We start from the raw sequence: 27,842 nt of genomic DNA on the forward strand, positions 1-27,842 counted from the left end.
GTTTACATCCTGCTCATCTCCGCCCCTCCGCCGCTATTGGCCGCCTGCCATGTGACGTCGCTATGATGCCGCACGACCCGCCCCCTTAGGAAGGAGGCGGGTCGCCGGCCAGAGCGACGGTCGCACGGCAGGTGAGTGCATGTGAAGCTGGCGTAACGATAATTTTCGCTACGCCATCTATCACATGATATCGTACCTGCGACTGGGGCGGGGACTGTCGCGTGCGACATCGCAGCATCGGCTTGCGATGTCGCAACGTGCAAAGCCCGCCTAAGGCTTAAGACACACGGCATGAAAATCAGAGCAAATGGCATGCGATAAAACATTGTATTCCACTCGGACAAATATTAGCCTATGTGACAGCGCATATGAGTAATTATTTTCTCGGCCCCAATCGGACCGAGAAAACAATTGCAGCATGCTGCGGGTGTAATGCGAGACTCTTTCTCTCGCACCCATTCAAGTGTATGGGGCGACAGAAGAATCGCACTGCACTCGCGTTACACCGGTGTACCGCGAGTGCAGTGCGAGAATGGCAATAGCCGGCAACGGAGGAGAGAGGGAGATAAATCCCTCCCTCCCCTCCGCAGCTTTTTTCGTGCAGTCAAAATGACGACTAGCGGTTAATGTTTGATTGGTGTTTGCAGAATTGGAGATTTTCCAAGAGTGATGGTGGCATTGTGGAAGGTTGGAGGTCAGTATGCACAGGAGGATCTCAGCTCCCCCGGTAAAGGCATCACCGGGGTCCTTTCTCTGGGGGACGGTGCAGGGAGGGCAGCTCCATGTTCAAAGAGGCAAAGTCCGGCTATAGAACAAAAGTTGTTTCCAGCGTCATGGCCAAAAAAAGACGTTAAAAACCAATTTTATTCCATAACTTGTGCAAATACAACAGGATATGTCTAAGACTGAGAACCTCTGTTAGGTGTGAAACGCGTCAGACGTTGTTTTATACTTCGTGGACGTCCATCCAACCTAGTGTTGGTTTTAACCTTATTGAATAACATTGGTTTTTAACCTTTTCTAGGACGTGATGCTGGAAACAACTTTTGTTCTATTGGCGAAGGTTCGAGGGGTAGAGGTGGAGCTGTGGTGGAGTCTGAAGGGGGCCCGGAAATTTTGTCAGTATCGGGCCCGGAAATTCCTGGTGGCAGCCCCGGCTGTCACACAGTGTATGATGCCTTCCATACACAGCACACACAGACATCAGGGATTCTCAGTCTTCTGTTGCTATGTAGCACACGTTCAGAAGCAGCAGCAGCATGGAGGACATTAGGCAGCAGTACTGAGCAGTGTAACTGGGAATCCAGCGTAGATGGTGGAGATTAGCTGCTATGATGTCTCCAATATACAGAAGACATAGACATGATGGATTCCTAGTCTTCTGTCATTATGTAGCACACATTCAGAAGCAGCAGCAGCATGGATGACATTGTGCATCAGTACTGAGCAGTGTAACTGGGAATCCAACATAGATGATGGAGACTAGCTGCTATGATGTCTCCTATACACAGCATACACAGACATGATGGATTCCTACTCTTCTGTCACTATTTAGTACACATTCAGAAGCAGCAGCAGCATGGAGGACATTATGCATCAGTACTGAGCAGTGTAACTGGGAATCCAGCATAAATGGTGAAGACTAGCTGCTATGATGTCTCCTATACACAGAAGACACAGACATGATGGATTCCTATTCTTTTGTATCCATATAGCACACGTTCAGAAGCAGCAGCAGCATGGAAGATATTATGCAGCAGTACTGAGCAGTGTACATGTGAATCCAGCTCTGTGGTACAAATAAAACACTTCCTATACAGCAGCAACATTACCTGTCTGTGTCTCCTAAGGCATACAGTGTAGAAAGTGTCCTTTATATTCCACATTGCACACATGGATATCAGGGATTCCTGCAGCAGTATGGAGGACTTTAAATAGCAATTCTGAGCAGTGTAGATGTGAATCCAACACTGGGGTGAAATAAAACACTCACTAGGAAGCTGCAAAACCATCTGTCTGTGTCTTCTAAGACATACAATATATAAAATGTCCTCTATATTACACACAGCACACGGATATCAAGAATTCTTTCTCTTCTGTCACTTTGTAGCACATGTTCAAAAGTAGCAGCAGCAGCATGGGGGACTTTATACAGCAATACTGAGCAGTGTAGATGTGAAACCAGCACTGTGGTGAAATAAAACACTCACTAAAAAGCCGCAACACCATATATCTGTATCCCCTAATGCATACAGTATAGAAAGTGTCCTCTATATTAGGCTACTTTCACACTTGCGTTTATTTCCTTCCGTCACAATCCGCCCTTTTGGAAAACAGCGGAATCTGTTAACGAATTCCGCTGTTCCCCATAGACTTGTATGGGTGACGGATTGTACCAAAAGGACCTGCGTTGCTTCCGCCCAGCGGGAGGAACGCAGCATGTAACGTTATTTTGAGCAGCGGAATCCTCTGGATTTCACTGCGCATGCTCTTTTTTTTTAAATCAAACTTTATTTTGGCTCGCGGTGGCCGAACGTTCAGCTGAGCGCCCGGCCGTCGGCAAGCGACAGCGCTCAGCTGAGCGACCAGCCGCCAGCATGCCCGGCCGCCGGCTAGTCACAGCGCTCAGCTGAGCGCCCGCCCGCTGGCATGCCCGGCCGCCGGCATGCCCGGCCGCCGGCAAGTGACAGTGCTCAGCTGAGCGCCGGCATGCCCGGGCGCCGGCAAGTGACTGCGCTCAGCTGATCACCCGGCGGTCGGCTGCAGGGAGCGATTAGCTGATCACCCGGCGGCCGGCAAGTGACAGCGCTCAGCTGATCACCGGCGGCCGGCTACTGGGAGCGATCAGCTGATCACCCGGCGGCCGGCTGCAGGGAGCGATCAGCTGATCACCCGGCGGCCGGCTGAAGGGAGCGATCAGCTGATCACCCGGCGGTCGGCCACTGGGAGCGATCATCTGATCACCCGGCGGCCGGCTACTGGGAGCGATCAGCTGATCGCTCCCTGCAGCCGGTCCTGTCTTTTTGTAGTATATGTTTAAAAGTAGCAGCAGTATGGAGGACTTTATACAGCAGTACTGAGCAGTGCAGATGTGAATCCAGCACTCACACTCACTAGAAAACGGCAACAGCATCTGTCTGTGTAGCACTCCAAGGGACCTCAGGGGTTACTCGTCATCGGGCCAGTGGTTTTGTGGGGTTGCTGTGACTGGCCTGACCCGGCTCCGTGGCCCCGTCGGTTACATGTAAATGACAAACAAACAGGTGCAAGGTTGTCCAGTGTAGAGGGGGATGGAAGGAGGGTGAAGGGTCCCTGGAAGACGTCACCGGTTGTAGTAGTGACAGGGGTCCCGGCCCCGACCCATCCTGCGACTTATCCTCTCCAAGGGGTAGTGTGGCATGGGAATGGGGGATGCTTTGCAGCGCCACCCGTGGTGTGCGGTCAGGGATTAGCCGCCGCTGCAAGGTGTTGCTCTCCTCCGGGGCTGATGTTAACGCAGCACAGATAGTCCAGCTCCCCACAGGTGGAGCGAGCCCCAGGGAGGATGAGGACAATGGGGACCGAAGCGCGGGGCGGCGCCGGCAATGAGAAGGACGACACAGGGGGCTGCGGTTCAAAGTTCCGTTTACTCTCAGTTCTTAAAGCTCCCCGGAAGTGCCGCTTTCCGCCGCCATGGATGGACTCCAGCCGGTCCCGGGTAAATCAGAGGCAGTCACCGGTGTCTGTGGAAATGTGTGAGACCTTCGATCCTTGCACTGACATATGGATCACCATAGCCTGAAACAATTTGGGGACCCCGCTGTCGGTGTTAAGTGTCCCATCCCGTATGCAGATGACGCAGGTCCTCGGCGTGGGGCCTGGCTGTATACCCGACCCCGGATCCTATATGTCACTGTGCTCCGGGAAAGTAAGTAGTGGACAATGGGACATGAAATCCCCATCTCCTGCAGATTTGTTGGAGTCTGTGAAGGTGTCCCCAACCGAGGGTCCTGCACCCCGACTGTGCTGGCACTGTGGGAACAGTTAGGCTCAACCTCAGCTGCCATGTCTCCTCTGTCTCACGATCACCCGCTGCCTCTCGCCCTATTCCAGTCTCATTTCTGCAGACTTAGTGCGGTGCTGTGGCCCCTGGTCCTGGGACTATTGTGCCGCCCCCTGCACCAGTCGAACCGCTCGGATCCGGGGTTGCTGTGGCTCGAGGGTCTCCGGACCCTCAAATGTAAAAAGGGGCTATTTACAGGGGAGAAATGTTCGTGACACCACCCATGGTTCGCGGTAAATGGGAGTACCGCCGCTGCCGATGGGACTACCCGGGGGAGATGGAGTGGGGCAGCCAGATGACGTTTCCCTCCACGGATAGGACAGGCCCTGGGACTCTGGATGGTGGTGGTGCAGGGATGCGGGGTGCAGGCCGCACAGCAGGCCGGACACAGTGGGGGGAAATGCAGCGTACTCACTCAGGCCGTGTGGATGTTGGTGCGACCATCAAAGAGACTCTAAGGCTACTTTCACACTTGCGTTGAACGGTATCCGTTGCATTGCGTTGTGTAACGGATGCAACGGATGTGTTGCATATAGTGACACAACGGATGCAACGGATGCTGCAAAACAACGCAATTCGTTTTGATTTTTTTTTTTTTTTTTTCCCGGTTTTACCAGCGGCAGACTATAGTGAACGATCAGCTGATCGTTCCCTGCAGCCGGCCGCTGGGTGATCAGCTGATTGCTCCCAGTAGCCGGCCGCCGGGTGATCAGCTGATCGCTCCCTGCAGCCGGCCGCCGGGTGATCAGCTGATCGCTCCCTGCAGCCGGCTGCCGGGTGATCAGCTGATCGCTCCCGGCCGCCGGGTGATCAGCTGATCGCTCCCTGCAGCCGGCCGCCGGGTGATCAGCTGATCGCTCCCTGCAGCCGGCCGCCGGGTGATCAGCTGATCGCTCCCTGCAGCCGGCTGCCGGGTGATCAGCTGATCGCTCCCGGCCGCCGGGTGATCAGCTGATCGCTCCCTGCAGCCGGCCGCCGGGTGATCAGCTGATCGCTGTCACTTGCCGGCGCCCGGGCATGCCGGCGGGCGGGCGCTCAGCTGAGCGCTGTGACTTGCCGGCGGCCGGGCATGCTGGTGGCCGGTCATTCAGCTGAGCGCTGTCGCTTGCCGACGGCCGGGCGCTCAGCTGAACGTTCGGCCACCGCGAGCCAAAATAAAGTTTGATTTAAAAAAAAAAAAAAAAAAAGAGCATGCGCAGTGAAATCCAGAGGATTCCGCTGCTCAAAATAACGTTACATGCTGCGTTCCTCCCGCTGGGCGGAAGCAACGGAGCGTCGCCCAGCGGAAGCAACGCAGCTCCTTTTGGTACAATCCGTCAACCATACAAGTCTATGGGAAACAGCGGAATCCGTTAACGGATTCCGCTGTTTCCCAAAAGGGCGGATTGTAACGGAAGGAAAATAACGCAAGTGTGAAAGTACCCTAACACATAAGTAAACCAAGTCTCTGAGCACCGCTGCCTCTCTGAGGGGAGCTCGTCTGGGAATCCGCTCCCTTTGATGTTGCTGGTGGTCTTGACCTGCCTCCTTGCACTAAATTCTAGATGTTTCTGAGTGATCCCTCAGCTATACTCAGATAGGGGAGCTGTGCTCTCGATGGCTGACACTTGGGATTTCAGTGGGCCGCATGGGTTGGAAAGCCCTATCCCCCTCGTTGTGTTGGTGCCTTCGATCTCTGAGCTCTTGGGAACAGTTCATAGAGAGACTATCCTCCACAGGTGAATTATCAGGTTGCGTGAAGCTACTCCCTGATCTAGGGTCCAGTACCCCGCCATGCTCAGTACCAGTCCGGTTACTAGGCACTCCGGTGCCAACCGTTCTCCAAAACTAAGTCTGGCTCCTTTCTCCAATACCCTGCGACCGGGTCTCCGACACCTCTGGTCCCAGACCACCATCTGTGACCTAGCCAATGTCTCCCAGGGAGATACAACTCCTCTAGCTCCTCACTCTCTGAGGGCTACCTCTCAACTCCCCTCCCAGCTCCCCAGGAGCTGCCTCTTCAGCTCCTTTCACACTGAAAGCTGACACTGAACTGACCTAAGTCCCTCCCACCAGTCTGTCTGACCCCTAGGTGGGTGGCCCTATTCCATCTAGACCACCCACTGTGTGCCTGATAGGGTGTGATGTAAGGTGACTAGGATTTGAATGCTGCTAGAAGCAACACCAAAGGTTAGGATCCCAGAACCATGGAGGGTGTGTTCCGCACTATAAGGACAGGAGGGCAGTCCCCTGTGACACCCTGACTAGTCCAGGGCGTAACACTATCTCAACCTATCTCCCGTCCCAGGGCCAGCCTGCTCTCTCAAGGCTGTCTACTCTGTTCTCTGTCCTGGGCTGTTCTTCTCCCTCTGAAATGAAACTGCTTGTCTTTTTACTCACTGAGAGCAGCCCCCACCTTGGGAGTGACTCAGCAGTGGTGGGGGATTTCCCAGCCTGGTTTCCTGTGTGTGGTGGCTGGATCACTATCTGGGTGTTTATGTAAGTTATGAGCTCAGAATTTGTGTAAGTGAAACAAACCAGTGATTAACTTCTTCTCACCCAGGAGAGAATTACAACTTAAAACAGATGCAATACTCTGTGGCGACTGAAGCCTCAGGGGCGCCACATCTGCGTTCCCTGAAGGCAGCTTTAATCTGATCCCTCAGTCAAATGGCAACCCTCATATAGTGGATGAGGAGTTCAGAGAGAAGTGGCTCATAAGTGGAGAAAGATGCAGAATTCTCGGATAAGATATATTACAAAAAGTTTCTTACAATTGCTTGTTGAAATTATATCACAATAGGTAATGGGTTTAGATATGGAAGGTCCGATTTCCTTGCCTTTCAGTAAGGTAGCCTTTCAATAGAAGTCCGGAACGCTGCCACTTCTTCCCACCCACTTATTTCCCGGCTATAGGTGCAGGCAGTGATTGATGCAGGCAGTTGCCATGGAAACAACCTCTCTTTTTTTCCCCATCAAGAAAGCTTCAATTCATCACATTACCGCCGCCCTGTCACATCTTGTCGATCAGTTCGTCTTGCAGGCCGGGACCTCGACGCTTTTAACATCGTTTATATCTTAGCCTGAAAAGACGAGACCTGACCGCCGGGATTTCTGTATTGTATTATATTATGAGAAAAAAAAAAGAATAATAATGAAAAAAAACCAAAAAAAAACCTCATTGAAAAGTCTAAAAATGTATCAGCGCTCTCCGGCTCCCGCTTTCCATTTTTCTTAATATTAGGAGCTGATAAGACGAGGTGTCGGCGCGGACTATGGATGGGATGGTCACTCAGCTGGAAAGAATGGAAAGTGTTGAAATGCCGGTGATAGAGAAGCCGGTATTTACAGGTCCAGACCCTATTGACTTTTAGATTTGTGCATTTACTCTCTCATTCCTTCTGTAAAGATCGTCAAGGTCTATACTTGGCAGCTTCCCGGGCATCTATAGATCATGGCATGACAGGCCGCCGGAAAATTAACTAGTGCGCTTCATTTCCAAGAGCCAAGCCGGTAAAAAGGTGGTGTTCTTCTTGACTTCCAGTTTTCCTAGGCAATGTTGTAGTCCGTTTTGTAGGGGGCAGATTGTTTAATTGGTGCTGGTGATATTTTCAGTTCCTTCAACCCGAGGTTGCAAGCAGGTGGCTTGTACTCCTCTGTGGTATAGTTGCTGAAAGCTCTACTGAACTTCTATCAGAGTTATCTTATGATAAGTAGTTCATGCATTTTTCCCCTGTGCGTCCAACTTGTGACTTCTTTAGTTGTTTAGTGGGGTTGACGAAGAGCTCATCCCATCTGTTCCCTATTGGTTATCCAATGAATATCACGAGTGTGTCACAGCCTGATGTGATCTCGGAGGGATCTGGGATTAGATGGTTAGTGTATGGTTGATCGCAGGTCCGCTTTAGTGCCCATTCGTCATTTACCCTGAGTTGGAGCATGTTTAATTCCATCCATCACTGAAAGGGTTAAGGGTCATTTCTATCCTGTAGTGATCTAACAGGTAGTTGTAACCTCAGCTGCAGCCAATTCCCTTCTGCCATAAATATCCGCTGCACGCTCCTCCCAATGCCAGCTATAGCCCATACCTATGCTGTCCACATTGAAGGAGTCAGTCTCTGGAGAAGCTGAGGTGTCGCTTCTGTTGCAGCTAAGAGGTTCCTGCTGAAGAAGCTGTGGAGTGTTATTTGTTGTGTCTTTCCCACTTGTTTGTCTTATCTTCCTCGTGTTGTCTTATTGCAGAGGCAGGACTAGCTTCTCCTTGGCCTTCACTAGTCAGGGTGAGTTCAGGGCCAGGGAGGGCCTAGGCATGTGGGGAGGGACCCGTCCATGAACATTAGGGAGTGCTGGGAGATGAAACTGCTCCCCTCTCCATAGTGCCAAGATCTTCTGATGAATTGTACCCTGGTGTTCCCTCTTTGTTGCACTGCTGGCCGGGAGTCTTCTCGTACCTGGCGTGACACCTGCAGTCACATTGGAACAACATGAGAGCAAAGAGAGATGTGTAATGCTCAACCGGTCTAGACCATGGGTTTGGGAGGCCATAGGGGATAAGGTCAGTGCACGGAGAAACAATATTTATGGTAAAAGTTGTAGAAAGGCAATTATGAGGTCAATTGAGAAGAACCAAATTTGTGAAACCCATTATGATGTTTTAATCTTCCATCTTGTTGACGGATGATGATTATTGAATGCAACGAGAAGAAGAGAGGAATTTAATTTCAGGAAAATCAAAATGTGACTAATGATCTCTGTGGGAAAAGAATCAATGTGTCATTATCTGTCCAAATCATCTACAAAATAATCAGCAACCAGGTTCTATTTCGAGAATGTCAGTGTTGAGGTTTCTCAAGAGCTAAAGAGCGATAGGTTGATTACCACCATCAAAAAAGACTTTCACATTTCCAAATATTAACAAGGTTCTTTGCCGAGATAACAAAATGGTCAGCAACCAGGTTATTTTTCGAGACTGTCGGTCTCTTGAGCTTCCTCAAGAGCTGAATAGTGATAGGTTGAAGACCACCGTTGAAAAAGACTTTCACGTTTCCAAAAATTTACAACGTTCTTTGCCGAGATAACAAAATGGTTAGCAACCAAGTTCTATTTCGAGACTGTCGGTCTTGAGGCTCCTCAAGAGCTGAAGAGCCAGAGGTTGAAGACCAGTGTTGAAATAGATTTTTACATTTCCAAAAACTTACAACGTGCTTTACTCAGAGAACAAAATGGTCAGCAACAAGGTTTCTGTCAGGGCCGGGAGGACTGGTAGGCCCAGGAGGTGGATCCACTGGACCGAGCACCCCACCGGAGGGCAGGGTACACGGCAGCCAGAGCACTGGCGTGGCAATGATGGGTTCCACCGGGGACGGGTAGAACAAAGTCACACGGTACTAGGGGACCAGCGTCCCACCGGGGACGGGTAGAACAAAGTCACACGGTACTAGGGGACCAGCGTCCCTCCGGGGACGGGTAGAACAAAGTCACACGGTACTAGGGGACCAGCGTCCCACCGGGGACGGGTAGAACAAAGTCACACGGTACTAGGGGACCAGCGTCCCTCCGGGGACGGGTAGAACAAAGTCACCGGGGTCACAGAGTTCCTTGAGACAGTGCAGGACACTGGTACAGGTGCCGGGTAGTAAAGACAGGCAGTAGTACAGGACACGGCACAAGGGGACCTGAGCACCTAGCTCACAAGACAAAGCTTCAAGACACATTGATCAGGCGCCGCCCACATGGAAAGGCCAGTCTTATATACCCAGCACAGCCTCATGTCATTTCCTGCTGCAGGTGTGCTGGGCCTATAAGACCAGGAGAGTGGGCGCGGCCCGGTCCTATACAGAACCATGTGGCTAAGACTCAGAGTCAGACTCATAAGACCAGGAGCAGGACACAGGAGAGCACGAGCGGGAGCCGCAGACATGACCGGTGGACACGTGGGCTGGATCAGTGGTGAAGGGGCGGTGCAATGACGGTGAAGCCGGATCAGTGGGTACAGAGCGGTGCAGCGACGGTGAGACCGGACCAGTGGGTAAGGAGCGCTGCTGGGACACCGGGAGCGTGACAGTACCCCCCCTTTATGCCCCCTCCCCGCGGCCGGGACATGAAGTCGCGCAGGAGAGGGGCAGCAATGTACTTCCGGGACAGCCAGGACCGGGCCTCAGGACCGCAACCCACCCAATCGACAAGGAAGGAGTGCCTACCCCGTACCGTTTTCATGGCCACAATATCCCTTATCGGAGAACCCATGTCAGTGGCAACGGAGAGAGGGAGAGTACTGGCAGCAGGAGAGGGGGAATCGTGGACAACCGGTTCGGTAGTACAGGCGGTAGAAGAGAGGGTATCGAGAACGACCGGCTCGGGTGTCTCGGACCGGGCACAGGACATTGTCTCATCATCAGAAGTCGGTGGTATCAGAGTCTCAATTGCCAGGGACGGTGGAACTACGCTGGACTGCGTCGTCTCTTCTTCTGGTTCCAGAGGCACCACAGGCACAAGTGACAGGAGTTGTGGTACGGCGCTGGACTGCATCGTCGCCTCCTCTTCTTCCTGCGTCATAACAGGTTCAGGTGACATGGGCCGAGGAACGGGCTGTAGGCAGTGGTCATGACACAAGGACCCCCAGCGAGTAATAGCGCCAGAGCGCCAACTAATGGCAGGGTCATGGAGTTGAAGCCAGGGCAGACCCAGCAGGAGCTCAGGAGCCATTCTTCGGATGACATAGAAGGCAATGGTCTCAGTATGCAAAGTACCAACCTGGAGTCTCACGGGTTCAGTGGTATACCAGACGGGTTCGTATAACAGTTTTCCATCCACGGAGGCGAACCAGAGGGGTGTAGCAAGCGGGAGGACAGGTATCCGATATCGGTCCACTGTAGCTTGTAGGATGAAATTACCCACTGCCCCCGAATCAATGTGAGCCTCTGCCGTGAACTGGGTCTTCTCAGTCGTCACCTGGACAGTCTGTGTAACCGGGACTGAGGGGATTCCAGTACCAAGGGTGGCGGTTCCCACCATCTCTTGGACTTGGGGTCTACCTGGTCTCTCAGGGCAAGAACGAAGCAGGTGTGTACCGCTTCCACAATAGAAACACAGGCCCCGGGAAAGTCGCTTTGCTCGGCGTTGTTCAGCTTGGCTCAGTCGGTCAATTTGCATGGGTTCGGGAGCAGAATCGCAGGACGGCAATGGCGGGGGAATGGTAGACCTCTGCGGAATGGAGATGTGACGGAATGGTCGTTTCTCCTGGGATACTTCCTTGGTTCGCTCTTGAAAACGGAGATCAATCTGGGTAGCTAGTGATACCAAAGCATCCAAGGTACGGGGAACATCACGACCGGCTAATTTGTCCTTGATGCGACCGGAGAGCCCCTCCCAGAAGGCAGCAGTCAATGCTTCATTGTTCCAGCCTAGCTCGGAGGCAAGCGTGCGGAACTGGATGGCGTACTGGCCCACCGTCAGGGTTCCTTGGCGTAGCCGGAGGAGCGAGGAGGTAACCGCGGTAGTGCGTCCCGGTTCATCAAAGGTACTTCGAAAAGCCTGAAGGAATTCCCGGATTTCGGTCGTTACCGGATCCTCATTCTCCCGCAACGGATTTATCCAGGCCAACGCTTCACCTTCCAGGTGGGACATCAGAAATGCCACTTTTGCTTGGTCCGAAACAAACAGCTGCGGGAGCAACTGGAAATGCAGGGAGCACTGGTTCAAGAAGCCTCTGCAGGTCTTGGGATCTCCCGCATAGCGAGGTGGTGCAGCGAGGCGGAGTTGCAAAGCCGGGGAGACAACGGGTTCGGATGTAGTCGCTGTTTGCTGTGTCGACGGGGTTGAGGCGGCGGTCTGTAGCGTAAACAAACAGTGGTCCAGAGACGTCACGAAATTCAATATACGGGTCAGGGTCTCTCGCTGTCGCACCAGTTCCTGGCGCAGTTCGCCCAGTTCGGACGGTTGTGCTCCGGCGGAATCCATGGCCTGATCAAACTGTCAGGGCCGGGAGGACTGGAAGGCCCAGGAGGTGGATCCACTGGACCGAGCACCCCACCGGAGGCCAGGGTACACGGCAGCCGGAGCACTGGCGTGGCAGGGATGGGTCCCTCCGGGGATAGGAAGAACAAAGTCACACGGTACTAGGGGACCAGCGTCCTTCCGGGGATGGGTAGAACAAAGTCACACCGTACTAGGGGACCAGCGTCCCTCCGGGGATGGGTAGAACAAAGTCACCGAGGTTACAGAGTTCCTTGAGACAGTGCAGGACACTGGTACAGGTGCCGGGTAGTAAAGACAGGCAGTAGTACAGGACACGGCACAAGGGGACCTGAGCACCTAGCTCACAAGACAAAGCTTCAAGACACGTTGATCAGGCGCCGCCCACATGAGTCTTATATACCCAGCACAGCCTCATGTCATTTCCTGCTGCAGGTGTGCTGGGCCTATAAGACCAGAAGAGTGGGCGTGGCCCGGTCCTATACAGAACCATGTGGCTAAGACTCAGAGTCAGACTCATAAGACCAGGAGCGGGACACAGGAGAGCACGAGCGGCAGACATGACCGGTGGACACGTGGGCTGGATCAGTGGTTAAGGGGCGGTGCAATGACGTTGAAGCCAGATCAGTGGGTACAGAGCGGTGCAGCGACGGTGAGACCGGACCAGTGGGTAAGGAGCGCTGCTGGGACACCGGGAGCGTGACAGTTTCTAGACTGTCGGTGTTGAGGTTCCTCAAGAGCTGAAGAGCCATAGGTTGAAGATCACTGTTGAAAAAGATTTTTACATTTCCAAAAATTTACAACGTTCATTGCCGAGATAACAAAAAGGTCAGCAACCAGGTTCTATTTCGAGACTGTCGGTGTTGACAGTTTCTCAAGAGCTGAAGAGCCATAGGTTGAAGCCCACCGTCAAAAAAGACTTTCACATTTCCAAAAATGTACAAGGTTATTTGCCGAGATAACAAAATGGTCAGCAACCAGGATCTATTTTTCGAAGCTGTCGGTGTTGAGGTTCATCAAGAGCTGAAGAGTGATAGGTTGAAGACCACCATCGAAAAAACTTTCACATTTCCAAAAATTTACAACGTTCTTTGCTGAGATAAAAAAAAGATCAGAAACCACTTTCTATTACAAGATTGTCGGTGTTGACGGTTTCTCAAGAGCTTAAGAGCTATAGGTTGAAGACCACCGTCGAAAGAGATTTTCACATTTCCAAAAATTTACAATATTCTTTGCCAAAATAACAAAATGGTCAGCAACCAGATTTTATTTCGAGACTGTTGGTGTTGAAGTTTCTCAAGAGCTGAAGAGCCAGAGGTTGAAGACCACTGTTGAAAAAGATTTTTACATTTCCAAAAATTTAGAATGTTCATTGCTGAGATAACAAAATGCTCAGCAACTAGGTTCTATTTCGAGACTGTCGGTCTTGAGGTTCCTCAAGAGCTGAAGAGCCATAGCTTGAAGACCACCGTCGAAAGAGATTTTAAAATTTCCAAAAATTTACAACGTTTTTTTGCCGAGATAACAAAATGGTCAGCAACCAGGTTCTATTTTGAGACTGTTGGTGTTGAGGTTCCTCAAGAGCTGAAGAGCCAGAGGTTGAAAACCACCGTCTAAAAAGATTTCCACATTTCCAAAAATTGACAACGTTCTTTGCCAAGATAACAAAATGGTCAGCAACTAGGTTCTATTTCGAGACTGTACGTGTTGAGGTTCCTCAGAGCTGAAGAGCAATAGGTTGAAAAAACACTTTCACATTTCCAAAAACGTACAAGGTTCTTTGCTGAGATAACAAAATGGTCAGAAACCAGGTTCTATTTCGAGACTGTCGGTGTTGATGGTTTCTCAAGAGCTGAAGAGCAATAGGTTGAAGACCACTGTCAAAAGAGATTTTCACATTTCCAAAAATTTACAAGGTTCTTTGCCGAGATAAACATTTACTAAAATTAGAGCGCTGAATGAAAGTTAAATTGTTTTGTACAACAGAAAGTAGATTCAAATTACCCAACGCTGCAAATTGTTCTGAAAGCTTTTTGATTTTTTTTTCATTATTTTTGTGGTTACAGAAACATTTTTATATTTTTTTATTTTCCTTTTTAGCTTTGGCGGCTCGAAAATTAATTTCAGTTCTGAAAAGTTGTTTCAAGGATGGAGTAGGAAGAATGGAAAACATGTGTGGACTTGAGTTTCAGGTGCTTGCAAAAAAATAAAAATAAAATGGCATTGTTATTAGGAAAAACTCAAGCTGCGCGAGTGAATGGCGTCATCTCGGCGTCTTCGAGAACGAGACTCCGGAGGGGAAAAATAAAAGTAGAGCTTGTTATTGTACTCGTTCCTTTGTTATATATTACAAAGCGAGAGGTTCTTTTTTTGGGGGGGGGAAAGGACTTCATAAATGGACCTCCGAGACGTTGATGGATCTCGGTAAAAGCTCAATGCGTAAATATTTTTGGATTCGTTTTCTTTTTTTACTCCAAATGTCCCATCTCCATTAAGACCATTATTCCCGCAGTAAAACAGGCAGCTATGTTCTATTTTTCATTTTATAAGACGCACTGGATTATAAGACGCGTCCCAAATTTGAAGAAGGAAAATAGGAAAAAAATAATTTTTACTCTTAAAATGAGGGTCTGTTTTATAATCCTAGTGCCTCTTATATTCGCTCACCAAGGAGGAGCGGCAGTGGTGGAGCAGTAGGGCAGGTGATGCTGCGGGCTCGGAGGAGGGGGTGTTGCAGCTCACAAGGGTCGATGATGCTGCGGGCTTGGAGGAGGGGGTGTTGCAGCTCACAAGGGTCGATGATGCTGCGGGCTTGGAGGAGGGGGTGTTGCGTCTCACAAGGGTCGATGATCCTGCGGGCTCGGAGGAGGGGGTGTTGCGTCTCACAAGGGTCGATGATGCTGCGGGCTCGGAGGAGGGGGTGTTGCATCTCACAAGGGTCGATGATGCTGCGGGCTCAGAGGAGGGGGTGTTGCGTCTCACAAGGGTCGATGATGCTGCGGGCTCGGAGGAGGGGGTGTTGCGTCTCACAAGGGTCGATGATGCTGCGGGCTCGGAGGAGGGGGTGTTGCGTCTCACAAGGGTCGATGATGCTGCGGGCTCGGAGGAGGGGGTGTGGCGTCTCACAAGGGTCGATGATGCTATGGGCTCGGAGGAGGGGGTGTTGCGGCTCACAAGGGTCGATGATGCTGCGGGCTCGGAGGAGGGGGTGTTGCGTCTCACAAGGGTCGATGATGCTGCGGGCTCGGAGCAGGGGATGTCGCCGCTCAAAAGGGTCAGTGTGTGGAGGGTCAGCGATACTGCGGGCTCATGGGGTGTCATGGCGGTGGGCGCCATTGATCTGCGTGATAGAGTTTTGGTTTCCCTTGTTTGTCTATCACTGTTGGTGTCCCGGACCCTCCTGGGGTAGAGAGTGATAGAAAAACAAGGGAAACCAAAACTGTGGCTAACCAGACAACAGGAGGTAATCCACAGGAGGGCAAGGAAGGTGGCCCAGACATCCTCACCAGCAGATGTATTTCTGGGATCAGGGACAGCTTGGGCCCCCCTAGCCTGAGGGCCAGTGTAGGAGCCCCGGTCCCCTGTTATGCCCTGCCACAACATGCCATTAGTTTTTTTTTGCTAGTAACAAGATTGTGCAGAAGTTGCTAGATCCATTGCTCACACTTCACTAAACATCCACGATGGGTTGGAATTTGGCCATGTGGACATCTAACCCCAATAGAAGATCCAGTTTAAGCTATCACCGATCATCCCCAATGAGCTTGGCTGTTAGTGGATACACACTCCTGTCCCAGACCACTGCAGGGTAAGGAGGGAGGGGTTACTAGATCAGGGCTGGTCAGTAAAAGGGGTAGGAAGGTGGCCCAGACATCCTCACCATCAGATGTATCTCTGGGATCAGGGTCAGCTAGGGCCCCTGTAGCTTGTTTAGGAGCCCAAATCCCCTATGATTCCATCACACCCTGTGACGTCAGTTTTTCTTTGCTAGTAACAAGATCGGGCAGAAATTGCCAGATCCATTGCTCACAATTCACTAGACATCCACGATAGGTTGGAATTTGGCCATGTGGGCCATCTTACTCCAATAGAAGACCCAATTTAAGCTATCACTGATCGTCCCTAATGAGGTTGATGTTTACACACTCCCTTCCCAGACCCCCCTGGAGTAGGGAGGGGTTACTAGATCAGGGCTGGTCAGGAAAAGGGGTAGGAAGGCTGCTCAGACATCCTCACCATCAGATGTATCTCTGGGATAAGGGACAGGTAGGGCCCCATAGCCTGAAAGCCAGTTTAGGAGCCCCAGTCCTCTGTTATCCCATCACACCCCATGACATCAGCCAATTGCCATATCCATTGTGCTCACACTTCATTAAACATCCATGATGAGTTGGAAATTGGCCATGTGGGGCATCTTACCCCAATAGAAGACCGAGTTTATGCTATCACGATCATCCCTAATGACGCTGGTGCTACTCAATTTTTGATCGTTGGGGGTACAACACCCAACACAACTGCCGATTAGCTGTTACCAATAAAAAAAGTCCATGGAGCCTCTGTTAGGAGTCTAGACACGAAATATAGCCAGATATCCCTCCGGATTTCACTGTGTTGAGCGCCTTTGTTGGCTGTCAGCAGTGTTTTCTCTGGCTGGTGTCCTTGAGATCAGTGATTGTTTTGTCTTGCTGGTCTACTGGGCATTGCTCCCACCTAGCCAGAATCCTACTCCACAGTGATGAGGGGCAATACCCCGAAACAGCTGTCTGTGGCTGGATACCTGGCCTTGTCATATCTTTAAACTCATCAAGAGTTGGGTATTGACTAAAAGGGTCACTTAATATGGTGGTTATGGTGGTCTCTTAAAAAGAGCCACTCCTTGGCTAGGTCCTTCCAGGGGGGATATCTGGCTATTTTCCATGTCGAGACTCCTAAAAGAGGCTCCATAGACTTTTTTGATTTGCATACTTCCCAGGCGGCAATGCACCTAGGATTTCACTGTGTTGAGCGCCTTTGTTGGCTGCCAGCAGTGTTTTCTCTGGCTGGTCTCCCCGGGATCAGTGATTGTTTTGATTAGCTGTTACCAGCGGTTGGAAGGTCTCGGATGCCGCCGGAGAGCAACAGCTCCATCATTTGTACAGTGGCCGTGACTGGGTACTGCAGAATCACCCCCTATTTACTGGAATAGGAGGCGGTTCTGCAGTACCCGGATGCGGCCTCTATAGTTTTGATAGAGCGGATGTGTGGATCTCCCAAACCTTTTACCAAACCCTTCATTTGTATTCTCCATTAGCGGACTGAGACCCTGTTATATATAATGGCTCGTCAGCAAGTGCAGGACCGGGCCTCCTCCATGTTGGAGCACGCGGCATTATAAGCTCTCAATAACTTCTACGCTTCTATTCTCGAAGTTAATGCTTCTCAATTAAGCGCCAATCATTAACGCACACAAGAGGCTGTATATTTTTTCATACATTGTGTTGGAAAATCACAGAGGCGACTGCTCAATCAAAATGTGATTGTCGACGTAAGAGTTCTCCCCGGGGGGCCCTATAATGCATATGGGGTCACGAGAAGTCAATACAACCTAATGCCGCCACATTAGGCTGATTATATTCTGAAGGTGGAGTATTATAATAAGTTTCAGATTGTGACATTTACTTGCTAATGTATATAGCCGTAAAGAAGCCATGATTGTTTGAGAGGACATTATGGACGGAATGTGGGTGGATTTATCCTATAAAATGTTATTAGATATATTATTATACATAGGGGCAGTATTATAATAGTTATATTCTTGTACATAGGGGCAGTATTATAGTAGTTATATTCTTGTACATAGGAGCAGTATTATAGTAGTTATATTCTTGTACATAGGGGGCAGTATTATAGTAGTTATATTCTTGTATATAGGAGGCAGTATTATAGTAGTTATATTCTTGTATATAGGGGCAGTATTATAGTAGTTATATTCTTCTACATAGGGGGCAGTATTATAGTAGTTATATTCTTGTACATAGGAGCAGTATTATAGTAGTTATATTCTTGTTTATAGAGGCAGTATTATAGTAGTTATATTCTTGTACATAGGGGCAGTATTATAGTAGTTATATTCTTGTACATAGGGGCAGTATTATAGTAGTTATATTCTTGTACATAGGGGCAGTATTATAGTAGTTATATTCTTGTACATAGGGGCAGTATTATAGTAGTTATATTCTTGTATATAGGAGGCAGTATTATAGTAGTTATATTCTTGTACATAGAGGCAGTATTATAGAAGATATATTCTTGCATATAGGGGCAGTATTATAGTAGTTATATTCCTGTACATAGGAGCAGTATTATAGTAGTTATATTCTTGTACATAGGGGGCAGTATTATAGTAGTTATATTTTTGTACATAGGGGGCAGTATTATAGTAGTTATATTCTTGTACATAGGAGCTGTATTATAGTAGTTATATTCCTGTACATAGGGGCAGTATTATAGTAGTTATATTCTTGTACATAGGGGCAGTATTATAGTAGTTATATTCTTGTACATAGGGGCAGTATTATAGTAGTTATATTCCTGTACATAGGGGCAGTATTATAGTAGATATATTCTTGTACATAGGGGCAGTATTATAGTAGTTATATTCTTGTACATAGGGGCAGTATTATAGTAGTTATATTCTTGTATATAGGGGGCAGTATTATAGTAGTTATATTCTTGTATATAGGGGGCAGTATTATAGTAGTTATATTCTTGTACATAGGGGCAGTATTATAGTAGTTATATTCCTGTACATAGGGGCAGTATTATAGTAGATATATTCTTGTACATAGGGGCAGTATTATAGTAGTTATATTCTTGTACATAGGGGCAGTATTATAGTAGTTATATTCTTGTATATAGGGGGCAGTATTATAGTAGTTATATTCTTGTATATAGGGGGCAGTATTATAGTAGTTATATTCTTGTACATAGGGGCAGTATTATAGTAGTTATATTCCTGTACATAGGGGCAGTATTATAGTAGATATATTCTTGTACATAGGGGCAGTATTATAGTAGTTATATTCTTGTACATAGGGGCAGTATTATAGTAGTTATATTCTTGTATATAGGGGGCAGTATTATAGTAGTTATATTCTTGTATATAGGGGGCAGTATTATAGTAGCTATATTCTTGTACATAGGGGCAGTATTATAGTAGCTATATTCTTGTACATAGGGGCAGTATTATAGTAGTTATATTCCTGTACATAGGGGCAGTATTATAGTAGTTATATTCTTGTACATGGGGGCAGTATTATAGTAGTTATATTCTTGTACATAGGGGCAGTATTATAGTAGTTATATTCCTGTACATAGGGGCAGTATTATAGTAGTTATATTCTTGTACATGGGGGCAGTATTATAGTAGTTATATTCTTGTACATAGGGGCAGTATTATAGTAGTTATATTCCTGTACATAGGGGCAGTATTATAGTAGATATATTCTTGTACATAGGGGCAGTATTATAGTAGTTATATTCTTGTACATAGGGGCAGTATTATAGTAGTTATATTCCTGTACATAGGGGCAGTATTATAGTAGATATATTCTTGTACATAGGGGCAGTATTATAGTAGTTATATTCTTGTACATAGGGGGCAGTATTATAGTAGTTATATTCCTGTACATAGGGGCAGTATTATAGTAGTTATATTCTTCTACATAGGGGCAGTATTATAGTAGTTATATTCTTGTACATAGGGGCAGTATTATAATAGTTATATTTTTGTACATAGGAGGCAGTATTATAGTAGTTATATTCTTGTACATAGGGACAGTATTATAGTAGTTATATTCTTCTACATAGGGGCAGTATTATAGTAGTTATATTCTTGTACATAGGGGCAGTATTATAATAGTTATATTTTTGTACATAGGAGGCAGTATTATAGTAGTTATATTCTTGTACATAGGGACAGTATTATAGTAGTTATATTCTTGTACATAGGGACAGTATTATAGTAGTTATATTCTTGTACATAGGGGCAGTATTATAGTAGTTATATTCTTCTACATAGGGGCAGTATTATAGTAGTTATATTCTTGTACATAGGGGCAGTATTATAGTAATTATATTTATGTACATAGGGGGCAGTATTATAGTAGTTATATTCCTGTACATAGGAGCAGTATTATAGTAGTTATATTCTTGTGTATAGGGGGCAGTATTATAGTAGTTATATTCTTGTATATAGGGGCAGTATTATAGTAGTTATATTCTTGTACATAGGGGGCAGTATTATAGTAGTTATATTCCTGTACATAGGAGCAGTATTATAGTAGTTATATTCTTGTGTATAGGGGGCAGTATTATAGTAGTTATATTCTTGTATATAGGGGCAGTATTATAGTAGTTATATTCTTGTACATAGGGGGCAGTATTATAGTAGTTATATTCTTGTACATAGGGGCAGTATTATAGTAGTTATATTCTTGTACATAGGGGGCAGTATTATAGTAGTTATATTCTTGTACATAGGGGCAGTATTATAGTAGTTATATTCTTCTACATAGGGGCAGTATTATAGTAGTTATATTCTTCTACATAGGGGCAGTATTATAGTAGTTATATTCTTGTACATAGGGGCAGTATTATAGTAGTTATATTCTTGTACATAGGGGCAGTATTATAGTAATTATATTCTTGTACATAGGGGCAGTATTATAGTAGTTATATTCTTGTACATAGGGGCAGTATTATAGTAGTTATATTCTTGTACATATGGGCAGTATTATAGTAGTTATATTCTTGTACATAGGGGCAGTATTATAGTAGTTATATTCCTGTACATAGGAGCAGTATTATAGTAGTTATATTCTTGTGTATAGGGGGCAGTATTATAGTAGTTATATTCTTGTGTATAGGGGCAGTATTATAGTAGTTATATTCTTGTATATAGGGGCAGTATTATAGTAGTTATATTCCTGTACATAGGAGCAGTATTATAGTAGTTATATTCTTGTACATAGGGGGCAGTATTATAGTAGTTATATTCTTGTACATAGGGGCAGTATTATAGTAGGTATATTCTTGTACATAGGAGCAGTATTATAGTAGTTATATTCCTGTACATAGGAGCAGTATTATAGTAGTTATATTCTTGTACATAGGGGCAGTATTATAGTAGTTATATTCCTGTACATAGGAGCAGTATTATAGTAGTTATATTCTTGTACATAGGGGCAGTATTATAGTAGTTATATTCTTGTATATAGGGGGCAGTATTATAGTAGTTATATTCTTGTATATAGGGGGCAGTATTATTAGTATATCTCTGGACCTTCTGCTTGTTGTGGTGTCCTCATTACCGGTGACATGCTCGTCCTCGGTGTTGGTGTATCATTACTTTGCATTATCGTCGCCTTGTCTTGGTGATAATTGCACTTCTGACATTATAATTAGTGTCTCTGATCCTTGGTGCCGGTCTCCGCCGATGGTTTTTCATCCTTTCTCCTGCCCTGTGACTGCTGTAATCAATCCAGAGCCCCGTCCTCATTTCTTACCTTACAAGGTCGGATCCTTCTTTTTCCGTATTAATCTTTTCAGGAATGTAACCACAATGTTGTATCGAGCTCGGATACATCCGAGCGTTTCTTACCTCCATTCTCACCATTTCTTGACCTTTTCTTGTGTACAGTCCTCCGTCTCCTTCTGGGCTTTTGTCCCTAGTTCTGGGGGAGGAGGGCCTGGGAGCCACCTAAGCGCTCTGCTTACCTGAAGAATTGGTCAGTAAAGCTGGGAAGGACAATAGAGAAAGATTGATCCTCTGAGGGAGATGCTGAGGCTTCGGCCAGTACCCCAGAGAGACTGTGAGAAACCCTGATTTAGGACAGCTGGAGGAGTGTGACTGATCCCTGGGACATTTATGCCATTACTGGACTATTTTACCCTTTGTGTGGTGGATTATTTGATGGACATTCTGGATTGCATTAAATAAATATTCTTTGGATTGCTCACTCGTCTCTCGCTCTGTTCATTGCGTGATATCCGAAAAGGACCCCGTGATACCACCCAAGAACTATTTTGGAAATTTAGTTTTGGAATGAGTCAAATACAAAGATTTAACATTCAGTGAGCACGATCACTAGGTTTATTGGGTTGACCAGATGACTCATTTTAATAACTAAGCCAGCCCCCTTCTCTTTCATGACCAGTCAGCCAGCCTCCTCCATGAAGGAGAAGGAGACTGGCTTAGATGTTAAAATGAATTAGTCAGCCAGCTTCCTCTTTGAGTCCTTTACATATATGGAGGATGCTGGCTGACTATCTAATTTTAATAACTAAGCCAGCCCCCTTCTCTTTCATGACCTTTCAGCCAGCCTCCTCCATCACCATGAAGGAGAAAGGGACTGGCTTGGTTTATTTTAATGAGTTAGTCAGTCAGTTTGCTCCCCCTCCTTGAGTCTTTTACAAGTGTAGAGGATGCTGGCTGACTATCTCATTTTAATAACTAAGCCAGCCCCCTTCTCTTTCATGACCTTTCATATATGGAGGATGCTGGCTGACTATCTCATTTTAATAACTAAGCCAGCCCCCTTCTCTTTCATGACCTTTCATATATGGAGGATGCTGGCTGACTATCTCATTTTAATAACTAAGCCAGCCCCCTTCTCTTTCATGACCTTCCAGCCAGCCTCCTCCATCACCATGAAGGAGAAGGGGACTGGCTTGGTTTATTTTAATGAGTTAGTCAGTCAGTTTGCTCCCCCTCCTTGAGTATTTTACATGTGTAGAGGATGCTGGCCAACTAACTCATTTTAATAACTAAGCCAGTCCCCTTCTCTTAATGGTCAGTAAGCCTCTAAATTTATGTAGAAAACACTGGGAGGGGAAATAAGTTAGCAGAATGGGTCATTTTAATATATAAGCCAGCCCCCATCTCTTTCATGGCCAGTCAGCCAGCCCCCTCCATACATGAAACAGACTCAAGGAGTTGGAGGAGGCTGGCTGACTAGCTCGTTTTAATAACTAAGCCAGCCCCCTCCATACATGAAACAGACTCAAGGAGTTGGAGGAGGCTGGCTGACTAGCTCGTTTTATTAACTAAGCCAGCCCCCTTCTCTTTCATCGCCATTCATTTCATTGCTTAGCAAAAAGTCACTGGGTTACCGGGACATTGGAAGACCTATATCGGGAGATGAGATGATGTAAGGATAATCTGCCTATGGAAACTTGGGCTTTGTGTAAGCCACTCCAAGTAACAGGTCCTAGAGGAACCTAGCTGTGACCCTTTAAACCCTATGCAGGTATCTGATCTTACATCAGGGCCCCTTGGGTTGGGTTCCTGGAGTAGCTGCTGGCCAGTGGAGCGAGAAAATGCAGAAAATGTCCGACTAGCCAATTCAACACCAGAGAGAGCAGAAGGCTAGATGATAGCCGAGGTCATAACCAAAATCATCAGACCAATGGAGGATCAAGTCAGTTCAGGGTCAACAACAGTGCCCGGGAGCGCCAACACCATGGTCTGCTCACCTCTCCGGTCTATGGTCCATGCAACCCTCAGGTCTCCTCCGCACTTCTGTCAGTACCCCCACTCCCTCCATCGCAGGAGCATCGACGTCCCGTTGCTGCCACATCCTCTTCCTTGCTGTCTGGCCTGTTTTCTGGCTCCAGAACCAGCACATGCGAGGTGGCGTGCTTAGGGCATGGCTGTGCTGCCTCATCTTTTCTTAAAGGGCCAGCGCGAGCTAACCTGGAAGTTCCTCCTTATTGCCCCTAAAGGTATTATGTATAGAAGGCATCCTCCCGATTAGGAGGGTACCTGTTTAATATGTCAGTTTAGCTAATCTGCCCATGCTAGTTTTCAGGTTCTGTATTGGTCTGTGACTCTGTTCTGTTTAGTGGTGCCCGTTCACTCTCCTGTGACCTTCCTGTGTTCTCCAGTCCCTGCAAGCCTCCCACACCTGCCAGTGACCCTCAGTACCAGCCTGTTCTGGACCTCATCAGCCTTTGCCTCATCCGCTCTGGTTCCTCATCTTTGGCGCCAGCTACCGATGTATAGGGATCCCCCAGGGCTACCTCTTGGCGGTCACTTACCCATGTGTGCATCTGCTTCCACCTCCGGTGGTTGTAGTGAAGTCTCAGTGGCCTCCAGGTCACTGAACAGTGCCTTAGACCAGTGGAACCCACCTCCCCCTCCGTCCGGGTTCCTGGGGGAGTGACAAACCGGAATCTAGCAAGAAATAAAAGTGCTACTGGAAAATCAATCTGGGTCAGGATAGACATAACTGGTAATTGATCGCAGTTTCTAGGTAGAGTTACTATGTAATTAGCCTCTTAGGGGATACTGCCCCTATAAAAATCTCACCTCAAGGTTCTAATCGCTGCCTCTGTCCTGCAGAAATTGAAGGTTAATCAATAAGACTGCTCAGTTCACCCCAGAGGAATCGAAATAGCTCAGGGCACCATACTGCTTACACTAGTTCTGCAGGCCCCCCACCTCATCTGCTGGTGATTCACAGCACTGGCTTTCCTGGAGACATTATCAATCACCAGTGAAGAAGGCGAGAACAGGCGAAACTGATCCTTTTGGCCACTTCTAGGGTGAACCAGTCATTCAAATTAGTTTTTGTAGATGGTGGGTATGGTGTTGTGTATATGGAAGTCTAATCTATGTCAAATATGAGCAGCTTCTACTGCGCAGGGGAGTGGGGATGAGGAATGTGTTTTTGCAGACAACATAGAGCTACTTGTCCCACTCTTTGAAGTATGGAACTATTTGCCTTAATTTTTGTTTCAGGCATGGATCTCTTCACCCTGCTCTTTGTTGGAGGCGCAGCACTCCCTGCCTTGCTCTTTGTTGGAGGCACAGAGCTCCTTACCCAACTCTCTGTTGGAGCCATGGAGCTCCTTGGCCTGCTCTTCTCTGGAGGAATGGAGCTCCTTGGCCTGCTCTTTGCTGGAGGTGGGGGGCTCCATGGCCCGCTTTTTGCTGGAGGCATGGAGCTCCTTGGCCCTCTCTTTGCTGGAGGCATGGAGCTCCTTGGTCCGATCTTTGCTGGAGGCATGGAGCTCCTTGGCCCGCTCTTTAGTGGAGCCATGGAGCTCCTTGGCCTGCTCTTTACTGGAAGCTTGGAGCTCCTTGGCCCGCTCTTTGCTGGAGGCATGGAGCTTCTTGGCCCACTCTTTTTTTGAGCCATGGAGCTCCCTGGCCCGCTCTTTACTGGAGGCATGGAGCTCCTTGGCCCGCTCTTTGCTGGAGACATGGAGCTCCTTGGCCCATTCTTTGTTTAAGGCGTGGAGCTCCTTGCCCCGCTCTTTGTAAGAACCATGGAGCGCCTTTCCCCCGCTCTTTGTTGGAGGCATGGAACCACTTGCCCTGCTCTTTGTTAGAGCCATGGAGCTCCTTGCCCCTCTCTTTGTTGGAGTCATGGAGCTCCCACACCCGCTCCTTTGTTGGAGCAATGGAGCTCCTTTCCCAGCTCTTTGCTGGAGGCATGAAGTTCCTTGGCCCACTCTTTGCTGGCGGCATGGAGCTCCTTGGCCCACTGTTTGCTGGAGGCATGGAGCTCCTTGCCCTGCTCTTTGTTGGAGGTATGGATCACCTTGACCCGCTCTTTGCTGACGGCTTGGAGCTCCTTGGCCCGCTCTTTGCAAGAGACATGGAGCTCCTTGGCCTGCTCTTTACTGGAGACATGGAGCTCCTTGGCCTGCTCTTTACTGGAGACATGGAGCTCCTTGGCCCGCTCTTTGTTGGAGGCATGGATCTCCTTGGCCCGCTCTTTGCTGGAGACATGGAGCTCTTTGGCCTGCTCTTTGCTGGAGGCATGGAACTCCTTGGCCCGCTCTTTGCTGGAGACATGGAGCTCCTTGACCAACTCTTTGCTGGAGACAAGGAGCTCTTTGCCCCGCTCTTTGTAGGAGCCATGGAGCCCCTTGCCCTTCTCTTTGCTGGAGACACTAAGCTCCTTGGCCCACTCTTTGCTGGAGGCATGGAGCTCCTTGCCCCGCTTTTTGCTGGAGGCACGGAGCTCCTTGGCCCACTCTTTGCTGGAGGCATGGATCACCTTGACCCGCTCTTTGCTGGAGGCATGGAGCTCTGTGACCTGCTCTTTGCTGGAGGCATGGATCACCTTGACCCGCTCTTTGCTGGAGGCATGGAGCTCCTTGGCCCGCTCTTTGCTGGAGACATGGAGCTCCTTGGCTCGCTCTTTACTGGAGGCATGGATCTCCTTGCCTTACCTCTGTTTGCCATTATGTGCACCATTGAGGGGGTTTTTTTGTACACCCCCTCCTGTATACTTTATTTAGTTCCTAAGTTGTGCTCCTGCTCATTGCCTTGCGCGGTATTTCATCTCTCCGTCTGTCGATCACCAGCCGCTTAGCTGAATAGAACATTAGTCTACATCCCGAAAATAGGACTGAGAAAAATTGCAATTCTCGCTTCTAAACCAAAGGCAGAAATCGCATCCCTGTAGATCTGAAGCTCCGAAAACTTTGATATCTTTTTATATTGAGAAATAAAAAATGGCTGACAAGTGATATCCGAAACCTGCGGTGCCACATTATTGTAGCATTTGATGAAACAGAGAGGAGCTTTTGGCACATTCCTGGAAAGCTGAAAACCCCGCTGTCTGTGCAATTTCCATCATGTTCTTCATGGTTTAACGCTTTTGCCTCTTTCCCCTAGGTCCTGGTATTCGCCATCGCTAGAGATTTTGACTGCATCCCGGGATTTCAACAGAAAATTTACTATATTGAGCAGCAAGGAGAATTTTGGAAGGACCAGCTTCTTCTGAATGGTAAGAACACTTTTTATTTCTTGAAGAGGAAGTCCACCAATGGTCATTAATGGTGGCTTCAAAACCCATCCATCCTTGGAGATTCGAGGTAATGGAAGTCTTCCATTGGAGTTCAAGGATTTTATTGATGGTGATGTGTAGAGGGAAGTCGGGGGATGGCCGACTCGGCTTAGCTCGACTTTACTAGTCTGAACTTGTGCTTGTTGTCCGCCCCGGCCAGGGGTGTGAGACTTACTTGAATCCTCTGCGGTGGGTCCACCACCCCACTGCTGGTCACTGTCGTTGACGTAGCAGGACAACACATCACACTGAGAGATTCTTTGCAACATGACAAATGCTTTATTTGACTTTTAATCTTCTGGACAGACATGGCCATACAATCCTGTTCTGTTGGGTACTTTTCTTGTCTAGCAATCGCCCTGGGTATTAGCCTTCCAGCAACCAAGTCTACATTTCTGCTTTTTCCCGTTTCTTGGCTCTGCAGCTTTTCTAGTCCAATCCTAGAGTCCTCAGACGGCCTCCAAATCTCTCGACCTGTATTTAGATCCTCCGGTGGTACACTTCTCACCGATACCCAACTGGTCCTTGGAACCTCTTAAACCCATCATGAGGTGAACCAGGGTCAGGTATTCTGCTCGGTGCATAGGTGTGAAACCTATCTAGGGTGGTGAGGGAAGCCAGGGCCAGGTATCCTGCTCAGCGCATAGGTGTGGAACCTATCTAGGGTGGTGAGGTAAGCCAGGGACCAGGTGTCCTGCTCGGCGAATTGGTATGGAACCTACCTAGGGTGGTGAGGGAAGACAAGGGCCAGGTGTCTTGCTCAGTGCATAGGTGTGAAACCTATCTAGGGTAGTGAGGGAAGCAAGGGGCCAGGTGTGCTGTTAGGCTCATATGTCCAGAACCTATCTAGGGTGGTGAGGGAAGCCAGGGTCAGGTGTCCTGCTCAGCGCATTGGTGCAGAACCTCTCTAATGTGGTGAGGGAAGCCAGGGGCAGGTGTCTTGCTCGGCACATAGGTTTGGAATCTATCTAGGGTGCTGAGGGAAGCCAGGGCCAGCTATCCTG

At 48.1% G+C, this 27,842-nt stretch overlaps 1 protein-coding gene across 1 annotated transcript in view; it reads left to right on the forward strand.

Annotated features, from left to right (window-relative positions):
* Nucleotides 1-27,842, forward strand: part of CDH13 (cadherin 13) — an 867,885-nt gene that overhangs the window by 148,465 nt on the left and 691,578 nt on the right. Inside the window, exon 2 of the mRNA XM_075326087.1 lies at nucleotides 26,667-26,778. Within this exon, the coding sequence (XP_075182202.1) occupies nucleotides 26,667-26,778 (112 nt within the window). The remainder of the gene's footprint in view (nucleotides 1-26,666; nucleotides 26,779-27,842) is intronic.

The sequence above is a fragment of the Anomaloglossus baeobatrachus genome, chromosome 10 (assembly GCF_048569485.1).
Source record: "Anomaloglossus baeobatrachus isolate aAnoBae1 chromosome 10, aAnoBae1.hap1, whole genome shotgun sequence".
Classification (NCBI taxonomy): domain Eukaryota; kingdom Metazoa; phylum Chordata; class Amphibia; order Anura; family Aromobatidae; genus Anomaloglossus; species Anomaloglossus baeobatrachus.